The sequence below is a fragment of the Meleagris gallopavo genome, chromosome 1 (assembly GCF_905368555.1).
Source record: "Meleagris gallopavo chromosome 1, MGAL_WU_HG_1.1, whole genome shotgun sequence".
NCBI lineage: Eukaryota > Metazoa > Chordata > Aves > Galliformes > Phasianidae > Meleagris > Meleagris gallopavo.
Genome location: NC_139404.1, coordinates 82370913 through 82395214, shown reverse-complemented (window position 1 = coordinate 82395214; position 24302 = coordinate 82370913). Strand labels below are relative to the sequence as shown.

General features: G+C 49.6%; 2 protein-coding genes across 4 annotated transcripts in view; one reads left to right on the top strand and one right to left on the bottom strand.

Annotated features, from left to right (window-relative positions):
- The first annotated feature begins 3014 nt into the window (after positions 1–3014).
- On the top strand, positions 3015–16625 carry ATP1B1 (ATPase Na+/K+ transporting subunit beta 1). The gene is made up of 6 exons (XM_085238126.1): positions 3015–3332; positions 5291–5419; positions 11713–11868; positions 12649–12833; positions 14513–14593; positions 15239–16625. Exons 1-6 carry the CDS (start codon positions 3233–3235, stop codon positions 15503–15505), a joined length of 918 nt encoding a protein of 305 aa, XP_085094252.1. The 5' UTR covers positions 3015–3232; the 3' UTR covers positions 15506–16625.
- The window catches only part of NME7 (NME/NM23 family member 7), an 89750-nt gene continuing 81717 nt past the window's right edge, over positions 16270–24302 (bottom strand). For 2 of the 3 annotated variants that reach the window (XM_085238098.1, XM_085238104.1), the window contains one exon: positions 16270–16696. Coding sequence is in view for 2 of the 3 variants with exons in the window: in XM_085238104.1 (XP_085094230.1) it covers positions 16664–16696 (33 nt within the window). In the remaining variant the exon portion in view is untranslated. Of the gene's footprint in view, positions 16697–19664; positions 19785–24302 lie in introns of all 3 variants that reach the window. The other variant, XM_085238093.1, reaches the window with a different exon arrangement.

The window sequence follows — 24302 nt, the reverse complement described above, 5'->3', positions numbered from 1 at the left end:
CATGCAGTTCCTCACCCCCTCTCACCTGCTGTGTGTGCTGCAGGCCCTGTGCCAAGCTCTCAAGCAGCTGCCCTTTTCCAGCTCCAGGCATGCCAGCCTGAAGAGGCCTAGCCCCATTTGTTGCTGGTGGCAGCCCATGAGCAGTAACTGTTTAATGTCATTTTGCCCACTTCTGACATCTTACAGTAGCTCTCAGTCCCACAGCCTGTGAGCCCCTCCTCACAGCAAGCCTTGCCTCTTCCTCTATGGCATGTCATAGCACAGACCGCACCTGCCTTCAGAGACAGTTCTCACATTTTACCTATGCTTTCTGCCCGTGACCATCAATCATAGTGCCTCATTTCCCAAAACACCAAGCTAGACAAACGATGGCTTTGCTCTGCTTTGTGCCATGCCCTTCTCTGCTGCTGCACAATGTCTGCCCTCCATCTGACCTTCAGTGGGACACCTTTGCTTTCTTCCAGTCCCATAATGCAGGAAACCCCAAGGAATATCCTTGTTGGACAACTATGCCCAAACCCACTGGAGGAAACCAGAGTGCTCTTCACAAGCCAGCTCCAAAGGGTGGAAAGATAAACCCTAACAAAGTCCATCCCACGGGTTTTTCTTTCCTAGGTGCTGCCGTGCAGCTCTCTCCAGCCCTGTCCTTCCTCCCACAGCTAATCTGGATGTAGATGCCTTTGCACATTTTGTTCTTTGTTCTTGGCAGTTTCTAAAGTTGCCTCAGGCCCTTATCACCTCAAAAGATCAGATCATATACTGGTGGCCTTAGAGACGGCCTGATTGATATCTGAGCAGCCAAACAAATGGTAAATCTGAATAAAATATGGCACCCTGTTGCCTGTTAGTTCTGCTGATGCAGGGAGGATAATGTGCTGACATCAAGCAAAGCACATGTCTTGAGCGTGCATGGGATGGCAGCTTCAGAAAAAGGTTTGCAGAAATGGTGCACAACCCTCATTAAATGCCTTCTGCCCATCCCAGACCCTGCATGCCCTGTCCTGTGCAGTTATAGGGATTTGGTGCTGCTGCCAACCCAAAAGGGCTTCTGTGTTTGCCCAGAAATACAAACTCTTGCAGGAAGTTTCCCGGTGATGATCCTTAAGCAAACAGCAATGAAGCCAGGCTCTCCTGCACCTCAGCTTCCACAGGCACCATCAGTTCTGGTAGTGAGAGAACGTGCTCAGAGAAAGATCATGTTTCCGAGTGGCCATTTATTCTGTAACCGTGATACGGCTGCTCAGGTTAGATGGATCATTCATCTTAGTTGCTTTCTCCAGACTTACTCTCAATGGCCATAAACCTGCTGTTTTCACTTTGGGTGTCCCTGTTGCTTGGACAGAAGGCAAGGAGGGGAGGGCTGCATTAGTTGCTGCCATTCCACCAGACTTAAGCCAAGTTGTGTGGGATTTTCTTGGCTTGCAGACATGGCCAGACACAGCATCCATGGACAAGCTGCCTCATGAACACACTTATGTGGCAACATCACACTGGCTGCTGCAGGGCAGGGTGCTGAGGCCATGAGGGGCATCCAGGATATCAGAGGGAGCCGGTTTTCTTACCAGGCAGCCAGGCAGAGTGGGCGGCCCACAGCTGAGGATGTTGCCTTGCTGGCTGCAATAGCTATAGCACTGGGATCTGTGCACTGGACATGGGCAGCTATTCCTCCCACAGCGTCTTGTTTATTGGCTTGATTGTAATCACAGTCCTCTTAACTCGTAACCGATACTCCTCCCTACAAGGCACACGATGTTCACTGGGTATCAGATCCTGCTGTCTGTGTTTGCTCTTGTTATCGCCCACCATCAGCAGGTCTCTTTAAAGATGAGCTCTGACAAACACCACGGAGGAAAAGACAGATGCCACTCATCCTCTTCCCCCTTAGAAGATCAGCTGTCTGAACGCCATTGGGAGCAAGTTCCCCTAACCTACCTAGGACAAAAGTCCATGTGGCTGGCTCCTTTCATCACCTATAAGGTGCCACAGAGCTGGCTTCCTCTGATACCCATGACACGCCATGGATATCCATGGAGCATTCAGCAAAGCGACACTCCCACTTAAACACACTCAAACACTCCATTCTCCTGCATGACGCTTCTAGCACACGAGCCTGGGAGGCTTTGGGAAGCACCATCAGGGTGTCCGTTCCCATGCGGCCTCAGCAGGCCGAGGCCCCATAAACCATCTCAGTATTGGTTGCCTCAGGGGCTGTGGCTGTGCTTTGGCCATGGGACCTGTGAAGAAAGGCTGGGGGAGCTGGGTTTACTCAGCCTGGAGAAAGCTTCAGGGAGACCTCATTATGTGGCCTTCCAGTATTTAAGGGAAGCTAATTAACAGGAGGGAGACCAACTTCTTACACGGGCGGATGGTGCTAAGACACGGGGAGGCAGTTTTAAACTAAAAGAGGGGAGATTTAGGTTAGATTAGAAATTTTTTACTCAGAGGGCGGTGAGGGGCCGCCACAGCCGCCCAGAGGAGCAGCGGTGCCCCAATCCTGGAGACGCACAAGGCCGGGTTGGATGGGGCCGTGGGCAGCTGAACCGGTGGGGCTCACGTGGAAGGGGCACCCCGCCCACCCCTCTGCGCCGCACGGCCATCCCCGCGGCGTGAGCGCTCGCCCCGCCTCTCCCCCGCTCCCCGCGCCGCAGCCCCGCGCACACCGCCGCTTGCCGCAGCCCCCCCGCGGGTCACCTTGCCAGGGCGGCTGCGCCCCGCACCTTCCCCCCCCAACGGGGAAACAAAAGAAGCTGCCGGCAGGTGCCGCGCGGCGGGGGCGGCGCCAGCTTTGCGCGGAGCTCCCCGCACGCGAGCGCGGCGCGAGGAGGCGCGGGGCCACCACCCGCTCGCGGCGCCACACCTGCGCGCGCACCCGCCAGCGCGGGCGCGAGCTCCGCACGAGCCCCTCACGAGCCCGACTCCGCCCGTCGGGCCCCGCCCGGCCCGCCTCGCGCCCCGCCGCCGGCTCCCATTGGTCGCGCCGCCGGGGGGGCGGGAGCCGGCGGCGTATATGAAGGGACGCGGCGGGCGGGGAGCGCGGCCGCTCCGTGCCCGGTGGGCTCCGCTCGCTTCTTTTTCGCCCGTCGCCGCCGCAGCTTCGCGGTAGCGTCCCCCGCCGGCCGCCCCTCAGCGCGGGCGGGAGCACCCACGCCTCCTCGAGCCCGGGGCGCGGAGTACCGGCCGGGCCCGTCCGAACTAACGTTCGCTCTTTCCCGCCGCCCCCCGCCCGCTCACCATGGCCCGCGGGAAGGCCAAGGACGGCGACGGCAACTGGAAGAAGTTCATCTGGAACTCAGAGAAGAAGGAGCTTCTGGGCCGCACCGGGGGCAGCTGGTGTGAGTGCGGGACCGGGGGCGGCGGGCACTGCAGCGCGGAGCGCCACGCCTCCCTCCCCTGCGGCGGGGCTGCGGCGGGGCCGGGGGCTGCGCGCCTACCGCGGCGGGGCGGGCGTGCAGGTGGGGCGGGGCGGGGTGGGCCGACCTTGGCGAGGGCGCCTCGTCCTTGGGGCGCCTTCACCGGCATCGCCGCGGCGGGCGGGCGGGCGGCCTCCCGGCTGCGCCCCGCTTCTTCCGCTCTATCCTTCCCCGGAGGAAGGACACCGAGCTGCCTGCGCCTCGCCGCGAGAGAGCGGCTGTCCGTTTGCGCGCCCGCGAGGACGAGGAGGCGGTTCCGTGCGGCGATGCTCGCCCTCCCGGCGCGCATCTGCTCGCGGGGCGCCGCACGAATGACCCTTAAGAGGGTTTTGCCGCTTTCCATGCGCACGCGACGCGGGTGCCGCAGCCTGGCGGCGGCTGCGGGCGGTGTGATGTTGGGTAGCGCTCTCCGTGCCTTCCCTGCGGCACGCCTGTGTTACCCGCCAGGTGCCCGTGTCCGCTTCAGGGTGACTCCTTGGGCTGCTGGTCCTATGCCCAGGGACGTGCCGACCTGTTGCGGGCCGCTTTCTCATACGGTGCCGTGTGCTTGGGACCGGACCTGTGTGTTTTTTGAAAGCTTGACCTTTAAGGTGCCTTTGGTGCTAAGAGCATCCTGCCTGGGAAGCTGATTAAATGTGCTATCTCCCAGCACCGGCCTTTTGATGTTACAGAGCTCAGAGGCGTCGTTACGCTGCAGACAACGGCGTTAGTGTTTGGTTTGTTACAACAGCACCTCCTATGACCGTGCTCTGGAAAAAATTTCCAAATGCTTCTGACGTCACAGCCATTGGCTTTACGCTGCCTGGATACCAAAGAGTGTTTTTTAACTCGTGGAGAACCGCGCTGTTGCACCAAGCTCTACCCGCCAGCCCTGGCTGTGGTATGCACCAGGAGGACAAGAGGATGGAGTGCCTGCTCACCGCATCCCTCAGCCTCCATTGCTGGCAGTTCCCCTGCTCCTGGTTCCTTAGCAGATGAGAAACAAAACCAGCCAAAGACAGCTGCGTTAATCAAGAGGCTTCTTACCTGATGGAGGCTTTTGTACTGGGGCTCAGGAGAGGAGGAATACTTTCACCTGCTGTGTCCTCCCCTGCCCTTGTATCTGCTCACCTTGAGGCCTCCAAACAGGCCTCGCTTCTCCCTGGCCTGCAGCAAGGTCAGGGCACTGGGATCAAGTGCTCAGCACCTGCTGCGCTGCCTGGCTTGTCCCTGCGGCCCCATTAGCATACAGTTGCTTGGCATGGGCTGGCTTATCCTGGTGATGCCTTGTACAGCATGTTACCGTACAGTTAATCAGTTGAGATAATCTCTGTAAACCAGTAACCGATATCCAGAATATGAGCTGCACTGTGTCCGAGGTTATTTTAGTCATATCTGTTCAGACCAAAACTGAATTCAGTCTTTCATTATTACAGAATTCTTTTTAATTGGCATTGGCAGTGCTGGGCTTCCTTTAGAGATGCAGGCCGTTGGCAAATACGGAGTGCTTTGATGCGTATAAGTCCTTCTCTACATTTGAGATGGAGCATCGGTGATTATTTGTGCCCAGTTCCTGGTCCTGTTCTTGGATAGAAGCCAGATTCTGTATTACTAGGGAAGGTTAGACTTTACCAGTGCTCACAAACCAGAATCTAATGGCTCCTTAAGATTCCCTGGAAGCAACTTTGAGGCTTGGAGAAACGTGCAATGAGTGTCCTTCAGAAACCTACTGTGTGCAGCCTGTCTTCTCCGTGCTGGGCTCGTGTCCCACCAAAGCCTGTCACTTTGTGGTGGCATTGCTTAGCTGAGGGATCCGTGGAAATACAGAAGAACACAATTTAACCTTTGTGCTTCAGAATACTGAGTCTTAGGGCTTGATTCATCTTTCCGTTCTTTTGCAGTTAAGATCCTCCTCTTCTATGTCATCTTCTACGGCTGCCTGGCAGGGATCTTCATTGGGACCATCCAAGTGATGTTACTCACCGTCAGTGAATTTGAACCCAAGTACCAGGACCGTGTGGCACCCCCAGGTAACTGGATGGACCCACGTGATGGCTGGTGCAGACTGTTCTGGGGGCAGTTCAGTTACTCACCTCAGGGAGGAGGATGAAAACGGCATCTCCTTGCTGCAGTGCCTATTGCTAGGGGGTGGGTATGTTCCAGGCCTTCTGTGAGCAGCACTGGAGCTTGAAGGCAGTCCTGTTAGAGCTCAGGCTTGCAGCTCGTCAGGCGTTCCTCCTGTCTGAGAGAAGCTTGAACCTGGATCAACACTCTCCCCTTAAACTGAAGCAATGGGGTGAGGTTCAGACTTCACTTGGGAATGAGCTGCGCGAAGAGCTTGGGTTCAGATTCTTTGATAGCCACTATGTTCCCATGGGGAAAATAGGGGGACAAACGTAAAACGTTCGTCAGTGACAGTGGGGTGCACAAGGAGAAAGGGGTATCCAGTTCTGAATGTGCTTAGTGAATCGCATTGGTTAATGCTAAGTTGCGAGCTCCGGGAGGCAATAGCAGCAGCGAATGTGCAGTGGGAGGATCAGAGGTGAGTCTGGTGTCTCCTGATGCACAGCTTTCCTCTGCTAGATCAAGCAGGGGTCTGCCAGAAATGCGGGTATCTGCTTGAGTTGTGCCCAGCCCGCCTTCTGTGGCCGCTGCCGCAGGGTCCCTGCTCTGCCTGCTGCCTCCTGCGGCAGCTCTGCGCGTGGGGGGAGCTGCGCAACTGCTGCCTTCCCGTATCGCGGGTGACCTTGAGGCTGCTTGGCACTGGGTATGGTAATGATCTGTCTCCAGTTGCTCTCTAAAACAGCTTTTAATAACGGTGGTATTTAAGTGACAATTGTGAGGCTGATGGCTTGTGGCTACAGAAGCTGGCTCTGGTGTCACACGGCGTCTTACAGCGCTGCTGTCTGCAGGGCTGTGCCGTAACTGTTCCCTGCTCCAGCAACGCAGGGAGTGCTGCCTGCACCAGATGGTGCCAGTATCTCAGCAAAGAATCGTCTCTTTTGGATAACTGCTTTTCCACCAACACTTTGAGAACAGAGAAAGGAACTGCTGTCAGCGTGTGGCAGTTCTTAAGGTACTGGGATGGCTGGGATAAGCGCTGCCCTCAGTGCTGATGCTGGCTGTTCCACCTCTGCATCAGGCTGTAAGGCAGTAAGGACTCCATACTGCTGACACTGACCAGAGCTGTTGTTGTCTGCATTTGAAAGACAAACATGGCTAATGGGGAATAGATATTTCTTAAATGTGTTTTTCCTCAGTTGAAGCCCAGGCATGAAATAATGAGCAGAAAAGTGGATCTTGGGTCGCATCCAGGCAGTCTTGCTGCTTAGTCCAGTGTCACCTAATTACTCATTCTAGGTAAACTCTTAGGATCACAAACTGCTGTTACACAGCTAATTGCAGAGCAACTCTGTAGTAAAATTTCTTTGCAAGATTTCAGCCTGCAGGATGTTATTTGTCTCCTAATTGCCTACTGCACCACTGAGCTTTATCTTTCCTTAACAAATAAAGGGAAATGAATTTCAAGATGCTGTCTTAGTGTGTACTATAGAAATTGAAACAGAGGAAGAAATAAAAAGGCTCTAAGGGATTTTCTGAGTTTGAAATGAGCTCTGGGACTGAAATCAAGCCATATAAGAGAATCCAACCCTGAACAAATGACAGCATGCAGCCCAATTGAGAAGGTTTAAAGAACAGCTGTAATGGCATATGCACACAACACAGCCTTTCGCAGGGCGTCATCTGATGTTTTTCTCCACATGTGGACAGGTGAAGGGTGGCTCTTACTGTGGTGTCTGTTCCTTGTTCTGCAGCATGGCACCTCTTAGATCACAATGCATCATAAAACTTTCATAGGGACTGACCTTGTCGTGTGGTGCAGGGGATGCCGTGAGCTGTCAGTAATCCCTGTGATTCTACAGTATGCAGAGGTCTCTCTGTATTGCTAACAGAACTGCACCTCTGGCAATTAGCACATGTTCACTCACGTGCTTGGTGAGCATCTAACTCTAATTTTCCATGAACTGGCAGCCCTGCAGCCTATGAACTATGTTTAAAAAAGAAAAGCGTTATGCAATTCTAGTTCCTGGTTCTCGTAGGGAGAGTTGCAAGCCAAGTACGTATAGTGGCAGCTTGTTAGGTCCCAGATGTCCTGGGAAGCTAGAAAACCTCATCTTGTTCTTTTAAATCCTTTGTCCTTGAGCAAGACCATTTTGTGATCCCATATGGTTGGGAAGGGTGAATACTTGACTCTCTTTCAAGGTTCACAGGAGGAAGTGCTGTAGAGGCTGCTATAATGTCCTTCTATTTCTGCAGTATGAAAGGTTCCAAACGGCAGCAGAAGATACTGATGTGGGAATATAGCCGTAAAGTGCTGTTTGTAGCCAAATGTCATTTGTATATGCTAATTGATCTGTGTGCTGAGCACAACAGGGATGTGATGCAGCTTTAGGGCAGCTGACTGCCATACCTTCCATAGTGCTTTTCCCTCTTTCTCCCTGCACTGGGAGAAGGGGCAGTGTGGTCACCTCTTGTCCAGCCTTGAGGCTGTGGCAGTAGGCACTGTAGGCTTCCGTGCGTGCTCTGCCTCAGACTCTGCTTTAGCCACAGCACTCGCCCTGCTGGCAGGGAAGAGCCTCTTAAACACAGAATATTAAATGTTTATTTTTTGAAATCCATTTTTCTTCTTCCCCAATGGAAATGGGGCTGTGTATCCTGCCATCTCGTGGTGCTCCTGCGGACCATGGTGTGCCCTGCAGACAGTGCTACGCGTGCTTTGAAGTGGTGGCAAAAAGGAGGTGGCTTTCTCTGGTTGGGAGGGCTCGTGTCTCTGCCGTGTTAAATGCTGCCTGGGCAGCATCCGGTGGGAAGGGCTGCTCTGCTGTGTGTTCTCCACTCAGCTAATTCAGCTCAGATAGCAGTGGGGAAATGGAAGCCAGGGTGATAGGAAAGCCCCAAGAGGCCTGTACCACCTCCCGTTGAGTCACACTTCTGCTTCTGTCTTTTATCTCAGCACCTAAGCATGAAAAACATCTGAATCTCAAGCTCTAGGGACACTGTCTGCCTCCAAGTCAAGCAGATTTACTGTATTTCTAGGAAACCTGCACCTGCTTTTTGCACTTCTGCGATGAGATAGAGGGTGATTAGAGTTTGGAAGGGCAATCAGTTAGCATGGAGGCTTTGAAAACCCACCCTTACTTAGTGTGTGGGGTGTGAAGTAGGACTGGTGTAGTGGTTGCTAAATTTGTCATCTGTGTCACCCAAGTAGTGTTTAGACTCATTCTGAACCACGGTGCTGGGAAATGAGCACTGCGTGATGAAGCAACTGTAGTTCCTACAGACTTGCACAACACTGCTAGTAACAGCCCTGACCTACTGCTTCTAGTTTCTTCTCCTTCACCTTCAGGACAGTGCCTTTTCTCAAGTGGTGCTCCTGTAGCTTAGAATGCTAGAACACGGAATGTTCAGTTGGAAATGAAATAGAGTAAGTGCACTTGTAATCTGCAGCAGTATTCTGGGAGTGGAACTGTGTCTGGAAAAAGAATTAGGGGCTTGTCAGACTTGTCTGGTTTGAGATACTTCAGTACATTTGGAGTTAGAAACCAGTGAAAGGTGGTATCTGTTACTGAGGCGAGGCACCGTTCATCTCTTGTGCAGACAGTGTCAGTCAAGTGAAAACAGTGACCTTACTGCCTAGCAATGCACTCTCCGAGGCAATTACAGAAATAGTATGTCAGAATCAAAAGTGGTTTTGTCGCCGTTTTCCTGGAAATGAGTGCCTTGATTCTTCCATGTTATGAGCAGCATCACCAGACATGACTGGTAATGACACGAGGTGACCCGTGGCACACATGTAATTTGAAAATGGAGAGAGTTTTGTTTGGACTTCTGGCCGTGGGAACACTCTAGGGTTCGTTTCTGTCTTCCAGAGCTTGTTGATGAATGGCTGCCTCATGAGCACGAGTCCCTCAGAGCCTTATGCAGCCTTGTACTTCCTTATTGTCCACCAACCCCTGGCAGATTGCACTGGGGTGGTTCAGCCCCCACTCTGATGCTTTGTTTCGGTTCTCCCAGTAGGGATGAGAAGCTTTCAGAAAGATCACAATGTTTTAGAGTGGTTCCCCCCTCTTGTCTTACCAAATCAGCATGTTCTTTTTAAACGGAGTTGCTCAGGAAGGGTTTACCTGTGGTGCCACTCTGGTAACAGTACTGAAGCTTTTGTTTTGAGTGTGAATGTACAGATGGCACAGAAGGAATAACAAGGAAATAAATGATAGGCCTGTGCTTAGGGCTGTGTGTGCAGTCAGTCACATGCATGTGAGTATGGAAGTTGTGGTGGAAACCACTGATAGGTTTTCAGTAAGCATCAAGCACCTTTTGTCTTCACATAGGTTCACTTGTTTGTCTCCAAAATGGAAAAGCTGATCTGTACTTTGTTCTTGTCCCGAACAAAGCAAGCCCCTGTGCCACCAAAGCACGGCTCCCTGAAGTGCTGGGCTGAGGGCAGCTGAGCTGTGCTGTGGCTGATGGCTGTGGCCAGGAAGAGCTTCCTCTTGGAGCTGCTGCATGAGCTGCTGCTTGGGCTCTGGTGCTGCTCTACAAAGGTTTGCAGGATGGACTGGGAGCCTGTTCTCCAGGTCTTGTGGGTGGGTGGAAGATTGGTACTGGGCTCTCCTGGCAACGAGCTCGGGGCTTTCACAGGGGCTGCAAGGCTTCCTCTGCCCTTCACCCTCACTGTGCTTGCCTGGGTGGCTGTGGGTGTGATAAAAAGCAAGTGGGGACTTCCTTGCTGCTAGCAGGTCTGAGTGAGCTAACAGCTCAATGGCCTCAGCAAAACTTAGCAAGCCTGGCCGAGCTTTCCTCAGTATTATATTTACTCACTCAACTGATAACTGTAACTTGAACTCTGGAAGAGGCAGGCTCAGAGAGTCATTTTGAGTAACTCTCAGCAAGACTCACTGCTTCCTGGTGGATCAGTAACGTGAGGAGAGTTGCTGGGATAGGTTGAAGTCCTTTAAAACCAAACTCAACTTATTTTATGCATTTATAACATTGGCAGGACAAGAAAGCAAGGAGTTGCTTGAAAAGGGATTGAAAGCTCCACTAAATTTGAAGGGTGAGACTTAATTCTGCTGATGGAATGGTGAACTGCTTCTAAATATGTAATGCTGAGCCTGGGCAGTTTGTACCAAAGGGAGCTTGGAGGGGGCAAAGCTGCTGCTTGGAATAAAACCTGAAATTGCAAGCTGCTCTCCAGGTGTCTCACTATCTTCAGCCACCAGGAGCTGCCTTCAGGGGGAACAAAGCTCATCTTTGTCCCAGGTTACAAACTCCATCTCAGTGGGTAGGGGGAGTGGTGAGCTGGCCGAGCAGGGGCTGAGCAGAAGCACAAGAGTGGCTTTAGGAAAACGGCTGGAGTCACAAGCTGCTTCCAGCTGGGGCCAACCTGCTGAGCTGCCCGAGCCTTGTGCTGGAGAAACTTGTTGGCAGCAGACCTCTTCCGAGCTGTCAAAGGAAATGCTGCTCTCCTGCTCGTTTTTTTGTTCTTGCTAAAGTGAAGATGGCAAACTGAACAAAAGTTGAGACCTGAGTAATTACAGTGGCAGCCGCGAAGGCAGCGTGAATTCCAGTTCCCATTGCTTTAAATGTAAGTGTTAGCCATGCATCAGCGCATTCAATTAAAATATGACCTGAACTTCACGCAAGAGCAGCTATTTCCAAGTCCCATACTGACAGACAAAGGGCTTAGTGTTTTTCATCATCTACGGACACTGCTTATATCTATTCCATGCATTCTTTTTCTGCTTGTCCTCCTGAAGTCAAAACTGGAGCCAATCGGACAGCCCAGGATACAGGACAGCCTTGAAGCATCTCTCTGGTGGAGTGGTGTTTCCCAGCTCATAGCATTGCAGCTTTCCAGGTCACCCTGTGAGGTATGCGTGTGTAGGAGCCAGCATCCCTGGGAGCTCATGGTGTGGCTGCTCTCAGGTGCAGGCAGCTTCCTGCTGTCGTTGGCGAGGAGGCAGGGGCCTGCAGTTGGCTGTTTTTCTGGAAGAAAACCTTGACTTGTAGCCTTCCTTCTGGGGCTGTGATTTTATCTGTGCAGTGATGCAAACCTCATGACGAATATTCCAGACTCTTGGTGGAAACTGGAGATAAGAGCCCTTCAGAACCTCCCCTCTAGTGAGCTTAAGTTGTTTTCTGTGAGTCGTGAGGCCTGAAAAACACAGATTAGTAATACTGCTTTGTGCTTTCTGTGTGTAGTACTGCCCACAGGCCGTGCAGCTCTTTAATGTTTTCTTCCTGATTTTGTTTTCCTTAGGACTGACTCAAGTCCCTCAGGTACAAAAGACAGAAATTTCCTTTACTGTCTCCGATCCCAAAAGCTATGACCCATATGTGAAGAATCTGGAGGGGTTCTTAAGCAAGTACAGTGCTGGTGAGCAGACTGACAACATCGTATTTCAGGACTGCGGAGGTAAGTCCTGATTATTTCCTACATTGAGGGCTCTGACCAGTGCCTCTGTCAGGTCCATTGGCACCTGAGAGTCAGTAGTGGCATTTTCTGTCTTCATCTGTCCCTTTCCTCATACCAGCACCACGTGGTAGGCTTTAACTGGTGGGCTTTGGTTCCAGTTCTGTCAGCTGCTCATTTAAAGATGGGTTTGGACAGACCGGACCTGGCCGGGGATGTACCAGAAGCTTATTGCAAAGGATATGTGGCTGGGGACTTGCAGATTTCTCTTGGAGAAGATTGCAGCTGATTCTCCACAGCATATAGCACTGACCTTATAACCTCCCTGAAAGCCATGGGAAGTTTTACTGGTGACTTTTCTGGGGCCTGTGTCAGTGGTGTTGATGCAGTTCTGCAAAACATCTGGAAGATATCAGAGGGAAATGAGACGATAACCCGTTAACACATGCATGTAAAATCTGCGGGGATCCCTCAGTTACAAAAAGTTACCAAAACAATCTCTGTGCTATTGTATTGCCAACGTTTGCTCTTGTGTAGCCCATAAGAACTCTCAGTTAGGCAGACAGCCCCACAGATGCACTGGGCTGCGATCAGTCTGTTTACGGGGAGGAACAGCTGGGCACAGGCCTGTGCTGCAGGCCTGGGGGGTGGTATTGGAGGTGGCATTGCCCATGTGGGCAAGTGGAAATCCTGAGGGCACAGTGATGCAGAAATAGGGCTGTCCCTGATGAGAAGAAGGTCACACTGCATGTGGTTGTTTTTTCCGTTCCTCCCCCGTGATAGACGTACCTATGGATTACAAAGAGAGAGGACCATACAATGATGACCAAGGTCAGAAGAAGGTCTGCAAGTTCAAACGTGAGTGGCTGGAGAACTGCTCTGGGCTACAGGATAACACCTTTGGGTACAAGGAGGGCAAACCATGCATTCTCGTCAAGCTCAACAGAATTATCGGCTTCAAACCTAAGGCAAGTACTTCCTCCCTTTCTAACTGAAGCTACTGATGAGGATGGGAAGCTGGCTGCAAATTTGCTGTGGTTCTGGAAAAGTCAGCTTGTGCCTGCTTTTCTGTCTCTATAGAGAGATCAGTATTAACCCTGTTCTGCAAATGAGAGACTGTGAGACCATTGTATGGCCGGCTTTAAAAATGGCTTCATTAAAAAGCAACAGAGAATGCATGCTGCAGGTTTGCAGCAAGTAGCCGTGAGCTGTCATAGTGCAGACTCCTGCTCAAGTCTGGTGACTTGCAAAGCCTGCTAACTGAATTACTCCAATGAGGTGTTTTCTTCCAATGATAAAAACCCATGTTACCTGTGTGCTGCTGTATGACAGTTCCAGACCTATCATGTCTGCAGTAGGATCAGCCAGTTGTGTTGTGCCTCAGATGCCTTCCCAAGGTTCTGCAGAGCTGCCTGCCTTGCTAAAACCACTTAGTTCAATGCAGCAGTGCTGTATTATTAGGTATTAGGCTATGAACTGTAAACTACATCTGGGAGTTTGGTACAGCTCTCACAGCAAGAAAGACAAGGTGAGCTCTGGGTTACTGAATGCAACGTCAAAAAAACCATGAGTGCCTGCTGTTCTGCCCCATGCTTGGTGCTGCACTGAGAGGCAGGTTTGTGGCAACTGTTGAAGGAAGTTAATCTGGGCAGGAACTGCTTTTATTTTATTTTTTTCCCCAGCCCATTGAGATGCCCATAAATTCTGCGAGAACTCAGAGGCAGAGTACAAGTTATTGAATGAGGCAAGGTGCTCAGCACACCGCTCCATCTCCTGGGTGGAAAGCCATGCACTGGTACATCAGGCAGCCTCATCACCATCAGTAGGTGTAGTTGAGAGGAGGGCAAAAGGTGGCTCACTAATGTTCTTGGAGGCAAACTTTTCTACAAAAGGATGGCTGTCTGTGATACTGGAGATCAGTTGGATCTTGAATTATCTGATCCCAGGAACTTCCTGTGCTTAGTCTGTGCAGTTGCAGGGTGCTGTAAAGATGCACAGTGTGACTGAGGGAGAGGAGTGTCTGGTGTGCATTGAAGAGCAGGATCTGGGCACAGTGTGACTTCAAGTGTGTGTATCTGAGGCAGTGTTCATTTGTTCCCCAGTTCCACGCTTTGGCAGAAACCCTACAGCTTTTGTGTGGGGAATGGTGTTTGCCAGGCTGATCTGAGCTCTGCATAGCTGGCACTGCCATCTTTCCTGGAGCCTTTTCACATGAGTGATGTCAAAGTTCAGGAACGTTGTCAGGGTGTGACCACCTCTGTTGTTCTTTGCTGTGTATTTCCAGTCCTGACTGTGCTTATCTGGCGGTCAGGTTGGCAACCTCCCAGCACTGCATCTCCTTCTGCCACTGGGTGACATTTGCACAAGCAAACGTGAGACGCTTTCTTCAGTGACTCCATGAAATGAAAATGTCTCTAGGAGCAGATAGCAGCTTTACTTGGGTGCACTGCAGGGCTCACAGTTGTGTCACTCTGCCTGTCTGTCCCAAGAACTGCCAGCGATGGCTATGGCCTCAGGAAGCTGAGCCAGAGGGATTCCTGTTGGCTGTGGTTTGGTGCCACTGAGCTCTGCTGCTGCAAAGATATCCCAGTCTGTGAGGATGCATCATCCAGTGTGTTAACATTGCCCTCTTTTGGGTTTCTTCCAGGCACCAGAAAATGAGAGCCTCCCCTTAGGTCTTGCAGGAAAATACAACCCCTTTCTCATTCCTGTCCACTGTGTTGCCAAGGTAAGTGAGATATAACAACGGAGAGGTGGGGAACTGCAGGCAGAGGCAGGCAGAGTCTGATAGTAACTGCCTCCTGCTGCTCTTCAGCAGGTTGGGGTGGCTTTCATATGGGAGCTCTTTCCTCAGTAGTGGGAGCTTCTCAAGTGCCCTTAGTGATGAACAACAGCAGTGCCCTCACCACGAGGGCGAGGCCAGAAGTGGCTGTAGGGCTGCAGAGCGTTGTACTGCAGTTCTTAGCAGGGATGGCTGGGAAACAGCTCTCGTGAAGAGATATTTACTTAGAATGCTAAAGCTGCTGAGAAGCAGAAGAAGGGTTTTTGTTTCTGTTTTTGTTTTTTTTGTTTAACCAAAGACAGTGGTCACTCAAGAAGCTGTGCTGACTTCTGAATGTACAAAGAAGCAGTTGAGTGAGTTTTGAAACAAATGAATTGCAAAAAGTGCTGAGCTAGGAGGCCCAGCTTGGGAGCTGGTGGGTGGGCAGCTCCCTGGTGGCCTTCAGGTTGGGAAGGGCCTGGTGAGGCTGGGGATGCGAGGAGCAGCGGTCACCAGAGAGAGGGCACCGTACTGATAAAATAAACCAGATAACGTGAGAGAACACAGCTACAGAATGGGTGTTTTCATCGTTTGTTCTTTTCCCCATCTCAGAGGGATGAAGACTCAGACAAGATAGGCACGGTGGAGTACTATGGGATGGGTGGTTACCCGGGCTTTGCCCTGCAGTACTACCCGTACTATGGCAAGCTCCTGCAGCCACACTACCTGCAACCACTGGTGGCAGTGCAGTTCACCAACCTGACCTACGATGTGGAAGTGCGTGTGGAATGCAGGGCCTATGGGCAGAACATCCAGTACAGCGACAAAGACCGCTTCCAGGGACGCTTTGATATTAAATTTGACATAAGAAGCAGCTGATTGTAAGCACAACTCTCTCTCTCCCCCTCTTCCTCCTAGCCATTTAAAAAAGGTTTAAAAAAAAGAACAAAAAAGAAAACCTACTAGTCTTGAACAAACTGTCATACGTATGGGACCTACACGTAATCTATATGCTTTACACTAGCTTTCTGCATTTACTAGGTTAGAATGTAAACCAAGTGTAGCAATAGCGACAAATATTTATTCTACTGTAAATGACAAAAGAAAACAGAATTGAGCCTTGGGACATGCCCATTTTTACTGTAAATTATAATTCCATAACTGACTTGTAGTAAGCAGTGTTTCTGGCCCCTAAGTATTGCTGCCTTGTGTATTTTATTTAGTGTACAGTACTATAGGTGCATACTCTGGTCATTTTTCAAGCCATGTATCGTATCTGTTTTCTACTTCTTGTGAGCAAAGACTTCTGCTGTCCAAGGTGTAAATAGTCAATGGGACTAGAACTGGCATGATACTTCTCATTATTTTGTTCCTTTGAAAAGAAAGGCCCACCTGTGAGACTCTATTCAACAGCACTCCATAAGGCTTCTGACTTTTCTGTGGTGTTAGGATGTTTTATTTGGAGGGGTGGCAGGCTAAACTAACTTAAGTGAGGTTAAAGAGAATAGATGATTGTGTACTGTGCTTTGTAGCGAATGCTGTCTCTCTCTCCACCTCTTCCCTCATTCTCCAGTGTGTCTGTGAGAGACCTGGGTCAGGCTATTGCTGTCCTCAGTGATAGGCACAACTCTTTGCTTTGTATATTTTCTTTTTTTTTTTTTTCCTTCTGGAGGCATCGCACACTGTGGTGCTAATGTCTTTATTGAATGTTTTAACCATTTTCATGGTGGATGAATTTTATATTTATGCAGTTGTACAATTTTATTTTTTCTGCAAGGAAGTGTAATGTATGAAATAAACCAAAGTCACATGTTTGAAAATAAATCTTTATTTTAAACTTTATAAAAGCAATGCAGTACCCCATAGAATGGTGTTAAATGTTGTCTAAAGTGCAAAACTCTATGTTCTAACATGTAATACTAGCCAGGAGTACAGTGCTCTTGTTGATCTTGTATTTCAGTCAGGTTGACATATTGGACAAATAAATGAATGAACACTGCTCTGTGCCCATGCCTTCTGCTTTGAGGGTGGGGGCTCTCAGTTGTCCAGAATCTTGAAGAAGTACTGCACCTGTTTCAGAAATAAAAGACATCGTTCTCATTTCCAGCTGAGCCTGAGAGGGTTGACACATCGGTAACATCCATTGTCACTGTCAAAAACTACTGCTGCCACCTTTGACCAAATGTTACGTGTCTGCTCTAGAACAAAGTGATCTATGATGAAGCAGTGGCTTCCTTCTCTCTCAGCTAGTTGTTCCCTCAGAGGCTGCAGCAGTACCTGCAACTGTGCTGTTCAAATAAACAATCATTTGAAAGGTTCAGCACCTTCGTCTTCGCATTCTCTGAGCCTGGGGTGCCAGCCACTGAGTAGTAATGGTGTGTCCTTAGCATGAAACAGGGAGGGTGTGAGTCGCAGCAGCAGGAGGAGGGAGCTGCAGGGCTGAGAGCTGGGCTGGGTGCTGCACTGAGCACAGGGTGCTCCTGGCAGGGCTGCCCAGAGACTTGATGAGGTTTGGCAGCCAGCGTCTTGCTGGAGTCACCATCATTTCATTCTGTGTGAAGCGGATTGCCAGGCAGAATTTCTTTGTGCTGGAGTAACAAAACATTGATATCCCAAAGCAAGCTCTTGAAAAAGCCTTCATAATTGGAATGGAATATAATTAGAAAAGCGGCCTGCTGAACTTTTTGCCATCTGCTAGGAGGACAAGCACAGCTATTGCATGCTACAGCATTTAGCATAAGTATCTGATCATCTCCAACGCAGAGCAGGAGCAGCCTGCAAACACCACCTTCAGCTGCTTGATGTGCTGCTGGGGCTCCACAAAGACACGGTAATTGAAGCACTAAAATCCTCCCCTGCAGGCAGGCCGAATGCACAGCGTTAAGAAGGAACATGCAGCCATTTGGCTCCTAGCAGTCAGTGGGCTGACACTGTGATCAATCACAGGGGTGCGTGGATCACGGTTTCCTTAGACACAGCCTCACTCCTACAATTCATGCCGTACGTGCATGGCATTAGAGAAACAAAAAGCTTTCATTTTCAAAGCACCAAGAGATATCTAGATAATTTATCTCCTAATTTACCATGTGAGAGCAAAGTCCAAGCATGAACTATTAATAAAAATAATGTCTTATTCCAGGGTTTGGTCTAATATCGTAGACACCTTAGAGCACCTGTGTGTCCTTCAGGAGCACATGTCACAACGCACTCATAGCATACACCCTGATTAATACACTATAAAATAATTCAACTCCAAGCTCCTATCCTCAGCTCACACCAACTCGGTGACCTCACATCACCCATGGATGAGGTGCCCGCACACCTGCCAGCCTCCCACTGTGTGGACCAGCAGGTGCCATGACAGCCCCGCTACCAGTTGCTCCTGGCTCCAACCACAGCAGGTTCAGTGGTCTTCAGGTTGTTGGTTTTCTTTTTTTTTTTTTTTTTTTTTCCAGTTTGTGTTGCGTTGCCTATGTAAAAGCTGCTCTCTTCAGGCTACCTCTGCCATACCATCAAGCAGTATATCACCCTATAAACCAACCACCCACCTGAACACTTTGTTCCTTCTGCCAGGTTGGCTCAGCACCGTTAAGTACAACTATAACCATTAACGTGAACTTTATCACCCACTGTGTTGATACAGGGCACCTGTGTTTCTGGGTTACACAGAGAGATGCATAAAAATACTAATAAAATAAATAGCAGAGTGACACATTTAATGACAAGCATCTTTAAGCCTGTGCCAGCGCTACCACTTACACAAATATACAACAGCAATCGGTGTTAACAGTGCCAAATCTGAGAACTTTTGGACTGGTGCTGCCCATTTGGCCCCAAGCACCTGAGCTACCACAGCCAAAGCCTGGTGCTGCAGATGCTGGGCTGAGCCCCTGACAGAGATGCTCACAAAGCTGTGGGCAGCACAGGTCCCACGGCTGTGAGAAGTGGGCAAACTTCAGGCAAGGAAACTCTACCAGCTCCCACCACTCTTTGGGACAGGCTGCTGCAGGATGCTGAGCCAGTGCCTCCCGCTCGCTATCTGTTGGCACCAGAAGTGTTTGTTCTGACCCCTTGGGTCCTTCACTGCCCCTGACTTTTGGCAGGCAGTCCACCCAAGCCTGGCTGAAAGCCTCAGCTTACTTATGACCTACAGGAGACATGAGAACAAGCACAGCAGTTACGCATTGTATAACGTGAAAATGAGGGCCACTATGTTCTCCTCGTATATAATTATGATGTGGGTCAGCCGCCTCCCAGCGCCCATTAAAACCTATTAGCATCTGAGACGGCTGTGGTACACGGAAGGCTCCTCACCCCAAGAGCCTCACCCTTGGGAGAAGCTCCAGACAGCAGGGTAACAGCTGCCAGCTGTCCCACTCACATGACAAAGCATGCAGCGCTTTGCAGAAATGAGAACCAAGCCCATAGACTCCAGCACCGCCAAGAGACGGGCTATGCCCTCCTAATCACAGGTCACAGCTCCAAGAGCCCAGCTCTAGAAGCACCAAGGCAGCTCCCAAGGGGAGCCAGGGCTGGGAGGTACCCATACTGAGCCTCTGGCCAGGGTCATGCTTTCCACAATGCCCCACATTCCAGGAAATGCAGCCACTCTCATTCCCAGGGTCCAAACAGCATAAGCCACAGAAAAAGCAGCTGTGCGTGTGTAAAGCCTCTCAGCACACCTCATGGTTGACCCAAGGCAAGGTCAGCTCCTATGATCCACACACGCCTCCGGTTTCTTCGCAAGATGCAGAGGTGGTAGGGGAATTCACCTCTGCACACACCAGGGATCGGCCTGAAACCAACTGACACCATCCCATGACCTTCAAACAGTGCTGATATTCAGGTGTGCTCACTCCTTCCCAGGGATGGAAGAGGATTAAGTTTAAGATCAGCACTCTCCTTGCAAATCCCAGAAACCATCTACCTGCTTTACAGCATGCCGCTATGCCCGCTCCAGTTCCTGCTCAGGGACTAATAACAGTAATGTTCAGGAAGTAATAACAGGGACGAATAACCGCGATTTTCTGGCTCTGACCTTATAAACTGCTTCACCCAGGAGGAGCTGAGAGCTGCTTCAGTTCCCTGAAGATTTGCTTCCGTCACAAACACATATTGCACAACTCACTCTGATGGGGTCGGCCGCTCCTGCTGGAAGCTTCCAAACGTTACCGCAAAGTTTCAGTAGTTAATAAGGAAGGCGATAATGAAATCCAGTCTAATGCTCTAGCAGAGCACAAGTAATTATCATTTGAACAACGTGTGCGTGGAGCATGGAGAGACAGGCAAAAATCAGAAAAAAAGAAAAAAGGAAAGAAATCAAATGAGGCGTCCAAGGGAGAGCAGCAGATCTTGGTAATAACCCAGGACCCAGTGCAGGCACAAAAGGTCCTGAAGAATTCAAGTATAAGTGGTACAGACACCTATAATTTACTACTTTTACTCAGTAAACAAAGCAAAAAGCAGTGCTGACGACAGGTGTTGGCCAAACACAGCTTGTCTCAATGATGACATAGAATGGCAGAATGGTTTGGGTTGGAAGCGACCTCAAAGATTGTGTGGTTCTAACCCCCTACTGTGGGCAGGGCTGCCACCCAACCAGCTCAGACTGCTCAGAGCCCCATCCAACCTGGCCTTGAACACCTCCAGGGATGGGGCATCCACAGCTTCTCTGGGCAGCTGTGGCAGGGTCTCACCACCAAGTAAAAAATTTCTTCATTATGTCTAATAAAAATCTGCCCTCTTTTAGTTTAAAAATGTTACTCTTTGTCCTATCACTACAATCCCTGACAAAGAGTGCTTCTTCATCTTTCCTGCAGCCCCGTAGGGTATTGGAAAGCCACCAAGTGTCCCCACTAAAAAGGAGAACTGTACAGCTCCCTCAGTCTGTATTCAAAGGAGAGGTGCTCCAGCCCCTTGATCATCTTCACATCTCTCCTCTGGAATGGGAGCAGGACCTCACAACTTGGCCTTGGTGAACCTCATTACATTCTCACAGGCCCACCTTGCAAACCTGCCTCCGGATGGCATCCCTTCCCTCCAACACATCAACTGCACCAGTCCACTTGCTGTCACTTGCAAACTTGCTGAGGGTGTGCTCGGTACCCTTGCCTGCGCTGCCAACAAAGTTGTTAAACAGCTCTGGTCCTAATATCGACTCCTGAGGCACATCGCTCTCCCCCTGGACACTGACTGTTCACCACACTCTTTGTGCAGCCAACCAACCAATTTCTGATCTACTTCACAGCCCATGTATCAGATTCACCTTTCTTCAATTCAGAGACAAGGATGATGTGCAGCACAGTGTCAAACACACAAGTGCAGGCAGATAACATGAGCTGTTCTTCTGCTTTCCTCACTGTCCCTCCCAGCTCAGGGTAGCCTATGATTTGCCATAGAGACAAAGCAAGGCACACCTTGAACAGTAGCAGCATGTGAGACATGCAGCAATCATTATGTCTTGCCATAGAGAAAATCCTGGCAATTAAAGAGTACCTAAGCAGTCATGGTCCATTCACACTGACCCTTGGGCTGGCAGATCTGGACAAGTAGTATTAGAATGATGAGGAGACACATCAGTAAAAAACACGCTGAGATCACAGATTCAATTCACATACATCATTCAAAAACATGCCAGCAGTTCCAGTCCTTCTTCATCACTGCCAAATCAGAAGTGGCAGCCGTGAAATGGAAAGCTTTCATCCCTGTATTAATTTTGAGCCACAGTCATCTCAGTGCCTTTCAAGCAGCCACACACTCATCAGTACCCTCTCCATGAAATCCCTGCAAAACTGCACCTTCTTGACTCAGTGTACGTATCCAGCAACATGATCCAGGGGGATGTTTGCTAACCTCAATTTGCAGCATCACTAACAAGTACCACTCTCCCAAAACACTTAAGTCTTATAATTTTTACAGGTCATCTCACCTTGAGGTCATTAGTAGGAAACAAAGATCTTCTTGTTTGTTAATTTTGTTTTGAATATCAGCATGAACTCAGAGCTTTTAGTGCATGCCCGCAGGCACTCAAGGCCAGGTTGGATGGGGCCATGGGCAGCCTGAGCTGCCAGCCCTGCCCACAGCAGGGTTGGAACTGGGTAGGCTGTGAGGTCCCTTCCAACCCAACCATTCTGTGATTCTATGATTTGCTAATGCCTAAAATGCCTTTCAGCTACACTTCACTCAGCACATCACTAAATTGTTAGGTTAACACACCCAAAACGTGTAGATTCCTACCATCTTTCCAGGCAAAAGCAGTGTATAAAAGGAAAACTGTTGTCAAAGAAGAGCATCTAATTCACTGACCATAAAGAATTATTTTCACACACACACCTGAAGAGAATTTAATCCTAGCAAGTTTGTTTAAACTGAAGTCACTCACTCTTACCTCTCTCTAAGGCATCAAGCACTGTAAGAAATAAGGCTCCTCAGGCTGACTGAGACGGAACACACGTGCTTCAAGTGTCCAAATTAATGCCTAAAGTACAGCTGGGAAAAAAGACCCTATGCACACAAAAAAATCCCCACACCTTTGTAAGGGAAGGTTTTAATAAAGAAAGACTACTGAATAACATAGTGCATATCCTGCTTTATGTTGTGTGCTGATAACAGCCACCTCAAACATCATGTATGGTTATGATCAATTAAGAAAATATGGTGAAAGGGCAATAGGAGATACATGTTTTGAAATTTTACCGTACATTACAGAAATTTGGACTTTAAACAGGATGTAAAAGAATCACTACAAGACCACAACCAAAATACAAAGAAAGTGAGTTTTATGTGATTTACTATGTAGCAGCACAAGAAAACAAGCAAAACAAAAACATGACTGCAAGCACTGCTTTCACAAGGATCCGAGGTAACTCACTGAGTCCCCAGAACCACTGCCTCTATGCATCGTACACATCAGTAGGGTCACTTGCCTGCTGTAAAGGTGGAGACTCTTGTGAATCACAGAATCATAGAATTGTTCAGGTTGGAAAAGACCTTCAAGATCATCAAGTCCAACCACAATCTAACCATACTACCCTAACTCTAACAACCCACTACTAAATCATGTCCCTGAGCACCACATCCAAACGATTTTTAAACACACCCAGGGATGGTGACTCAACCACCTCCCTGGGGAGCCTATTCCAGTGCGTAACCACCCTTTCTGTAAAGAAGTTTTTCCTGATATCCAACCTAAACTTACCCTGGCGCAAGTTGAGGCCATTTCCCCTCATCCTGCCACCAGTGCGAAGAGACCAACCCCGCTCTCATGCAATCACCTTTAAGGTATTGGAAGAGAACAGTAAGGTCTCCCTTCAACCTCCTCTTGCCCAGACTAAATAGCCCCAAATGTGCCTACAGTGCCCCTGAGCCAGGCAGCTCAGGTGCAGACAATACACTAGGCCCAGCATCACAGGTGCCGGTGCAAGCTGCAACCCTGAAAAAGCACCTGAGATTTCTCAGTAAAGCTGGGTGTGATGTATTCTCACAAGCCACAGTCGCCAGCGGGGCTTCTTGCCAATAGTGAGTTACGGCTCTCCAGCCTACTCTGAGAGTAGGAAAGTCACAGTTCTTCTGATTAATGCAAATAGGGTGGAAGTTGTCGCAAAGAGAGGACAAGAATGTGTAAAGCAGCAAGTACATAAGTGAAATAATGAATAAAGGCAGCCATCCATTAAAGCTCTTCCCAAGCAACAGAGGTGCTTTGCATTTGGCCAGGGGACCCAACAGGCTGCCTCTGGCAGCAGGACAAATGTTATGACACATAAGACAGTAACATAACATCCTGCAAAATAACAACAAAACAGAAACACCAGGCAATCCACAAGCAGTGGCCTCACAGGCACCATCATAACTCCTGTGCAGACCAGAGCTCTGGATTGATAGTGCAGCACCCAAAAAAAAACACCTTCCATATAATGCCAGTAGATCTGGAAAGCTCCGTTCTCCTCTGAGACAGATCAGTGTTGGGGGCCAAGAGCTCGTTTCAAGTCTCAGCAATCCTCACTGATTACAGCACTCTTGCCATGGGCTGAGCCCTGAGCTGCCACATCAGGACCAGGCTCCTGGCACATGGATGAGCATGCTCCTGTTCAACAGCTGAAATGTATATGGTAACTGCCACAGGAAGCCCTCAGTTCTCGGACTGCAATCAGATATTCTCAGCACAGCGTCCCTCCTCAACAGAACAGCAATAAATGCCAATGAGGTCAACAAAGAGAAACTTGTCCACACAGCCATGAGATACACTCATAGATAGGTCACTCCCCATCTATATGCCAATGCACTTAAGAGTTGAAGAGGAAGAGGGACAATTTTACTCTGGCTGGTGACTTTAAGGAGCCCGTGACAACAGCTAATATCCTTACAGGTGATCACCACCATTTTGTTCACTCTGCTCTGTATTTGCACAGCTGCCAGCACAGGATCATCACACAGAGCCTGAGCCCTCAGTATAACCATAATAGAACACAAAATCAGTACTAGTATGACACTACACTTTGAAAAATTGGTTATTATTAACTGTGCAAGAAGAATTGGTTGATAACTCTTAAGATTGTCCATGTTGTTAGCATCTACGCTAGACAGAAAAACTATGTTTGCAGTCTTCTGTCCAGATTAACACAATTCTGGCTTTGTTCCCTACCCTCCATGCTTCAACACGATTTTCAACACATACATG

Coding starts and splice junctions, on each gene's coding strand:
- ATP1B1 (XM_085238126.1), top strand. CDS start 3,233: ATGGCCCGCGGGAAGGCCAAGGACGGCGACGGCAACTGGAAGAAGTTC. Junction 11,869..12,648: donor CGTATTTCAGGACTGCGGAG/GTAAGTCCTGAT, acceptor CCCCCGTGATAG/ACGTACCTATGGATTACAAA. Junction 14,594..15,238: donor CTGTCCACTGTGTTGCCAAG/GTAAGTGAGATA, acceptor TCCCCATCTCAG/AGGGATGAAGACTCAGACAA.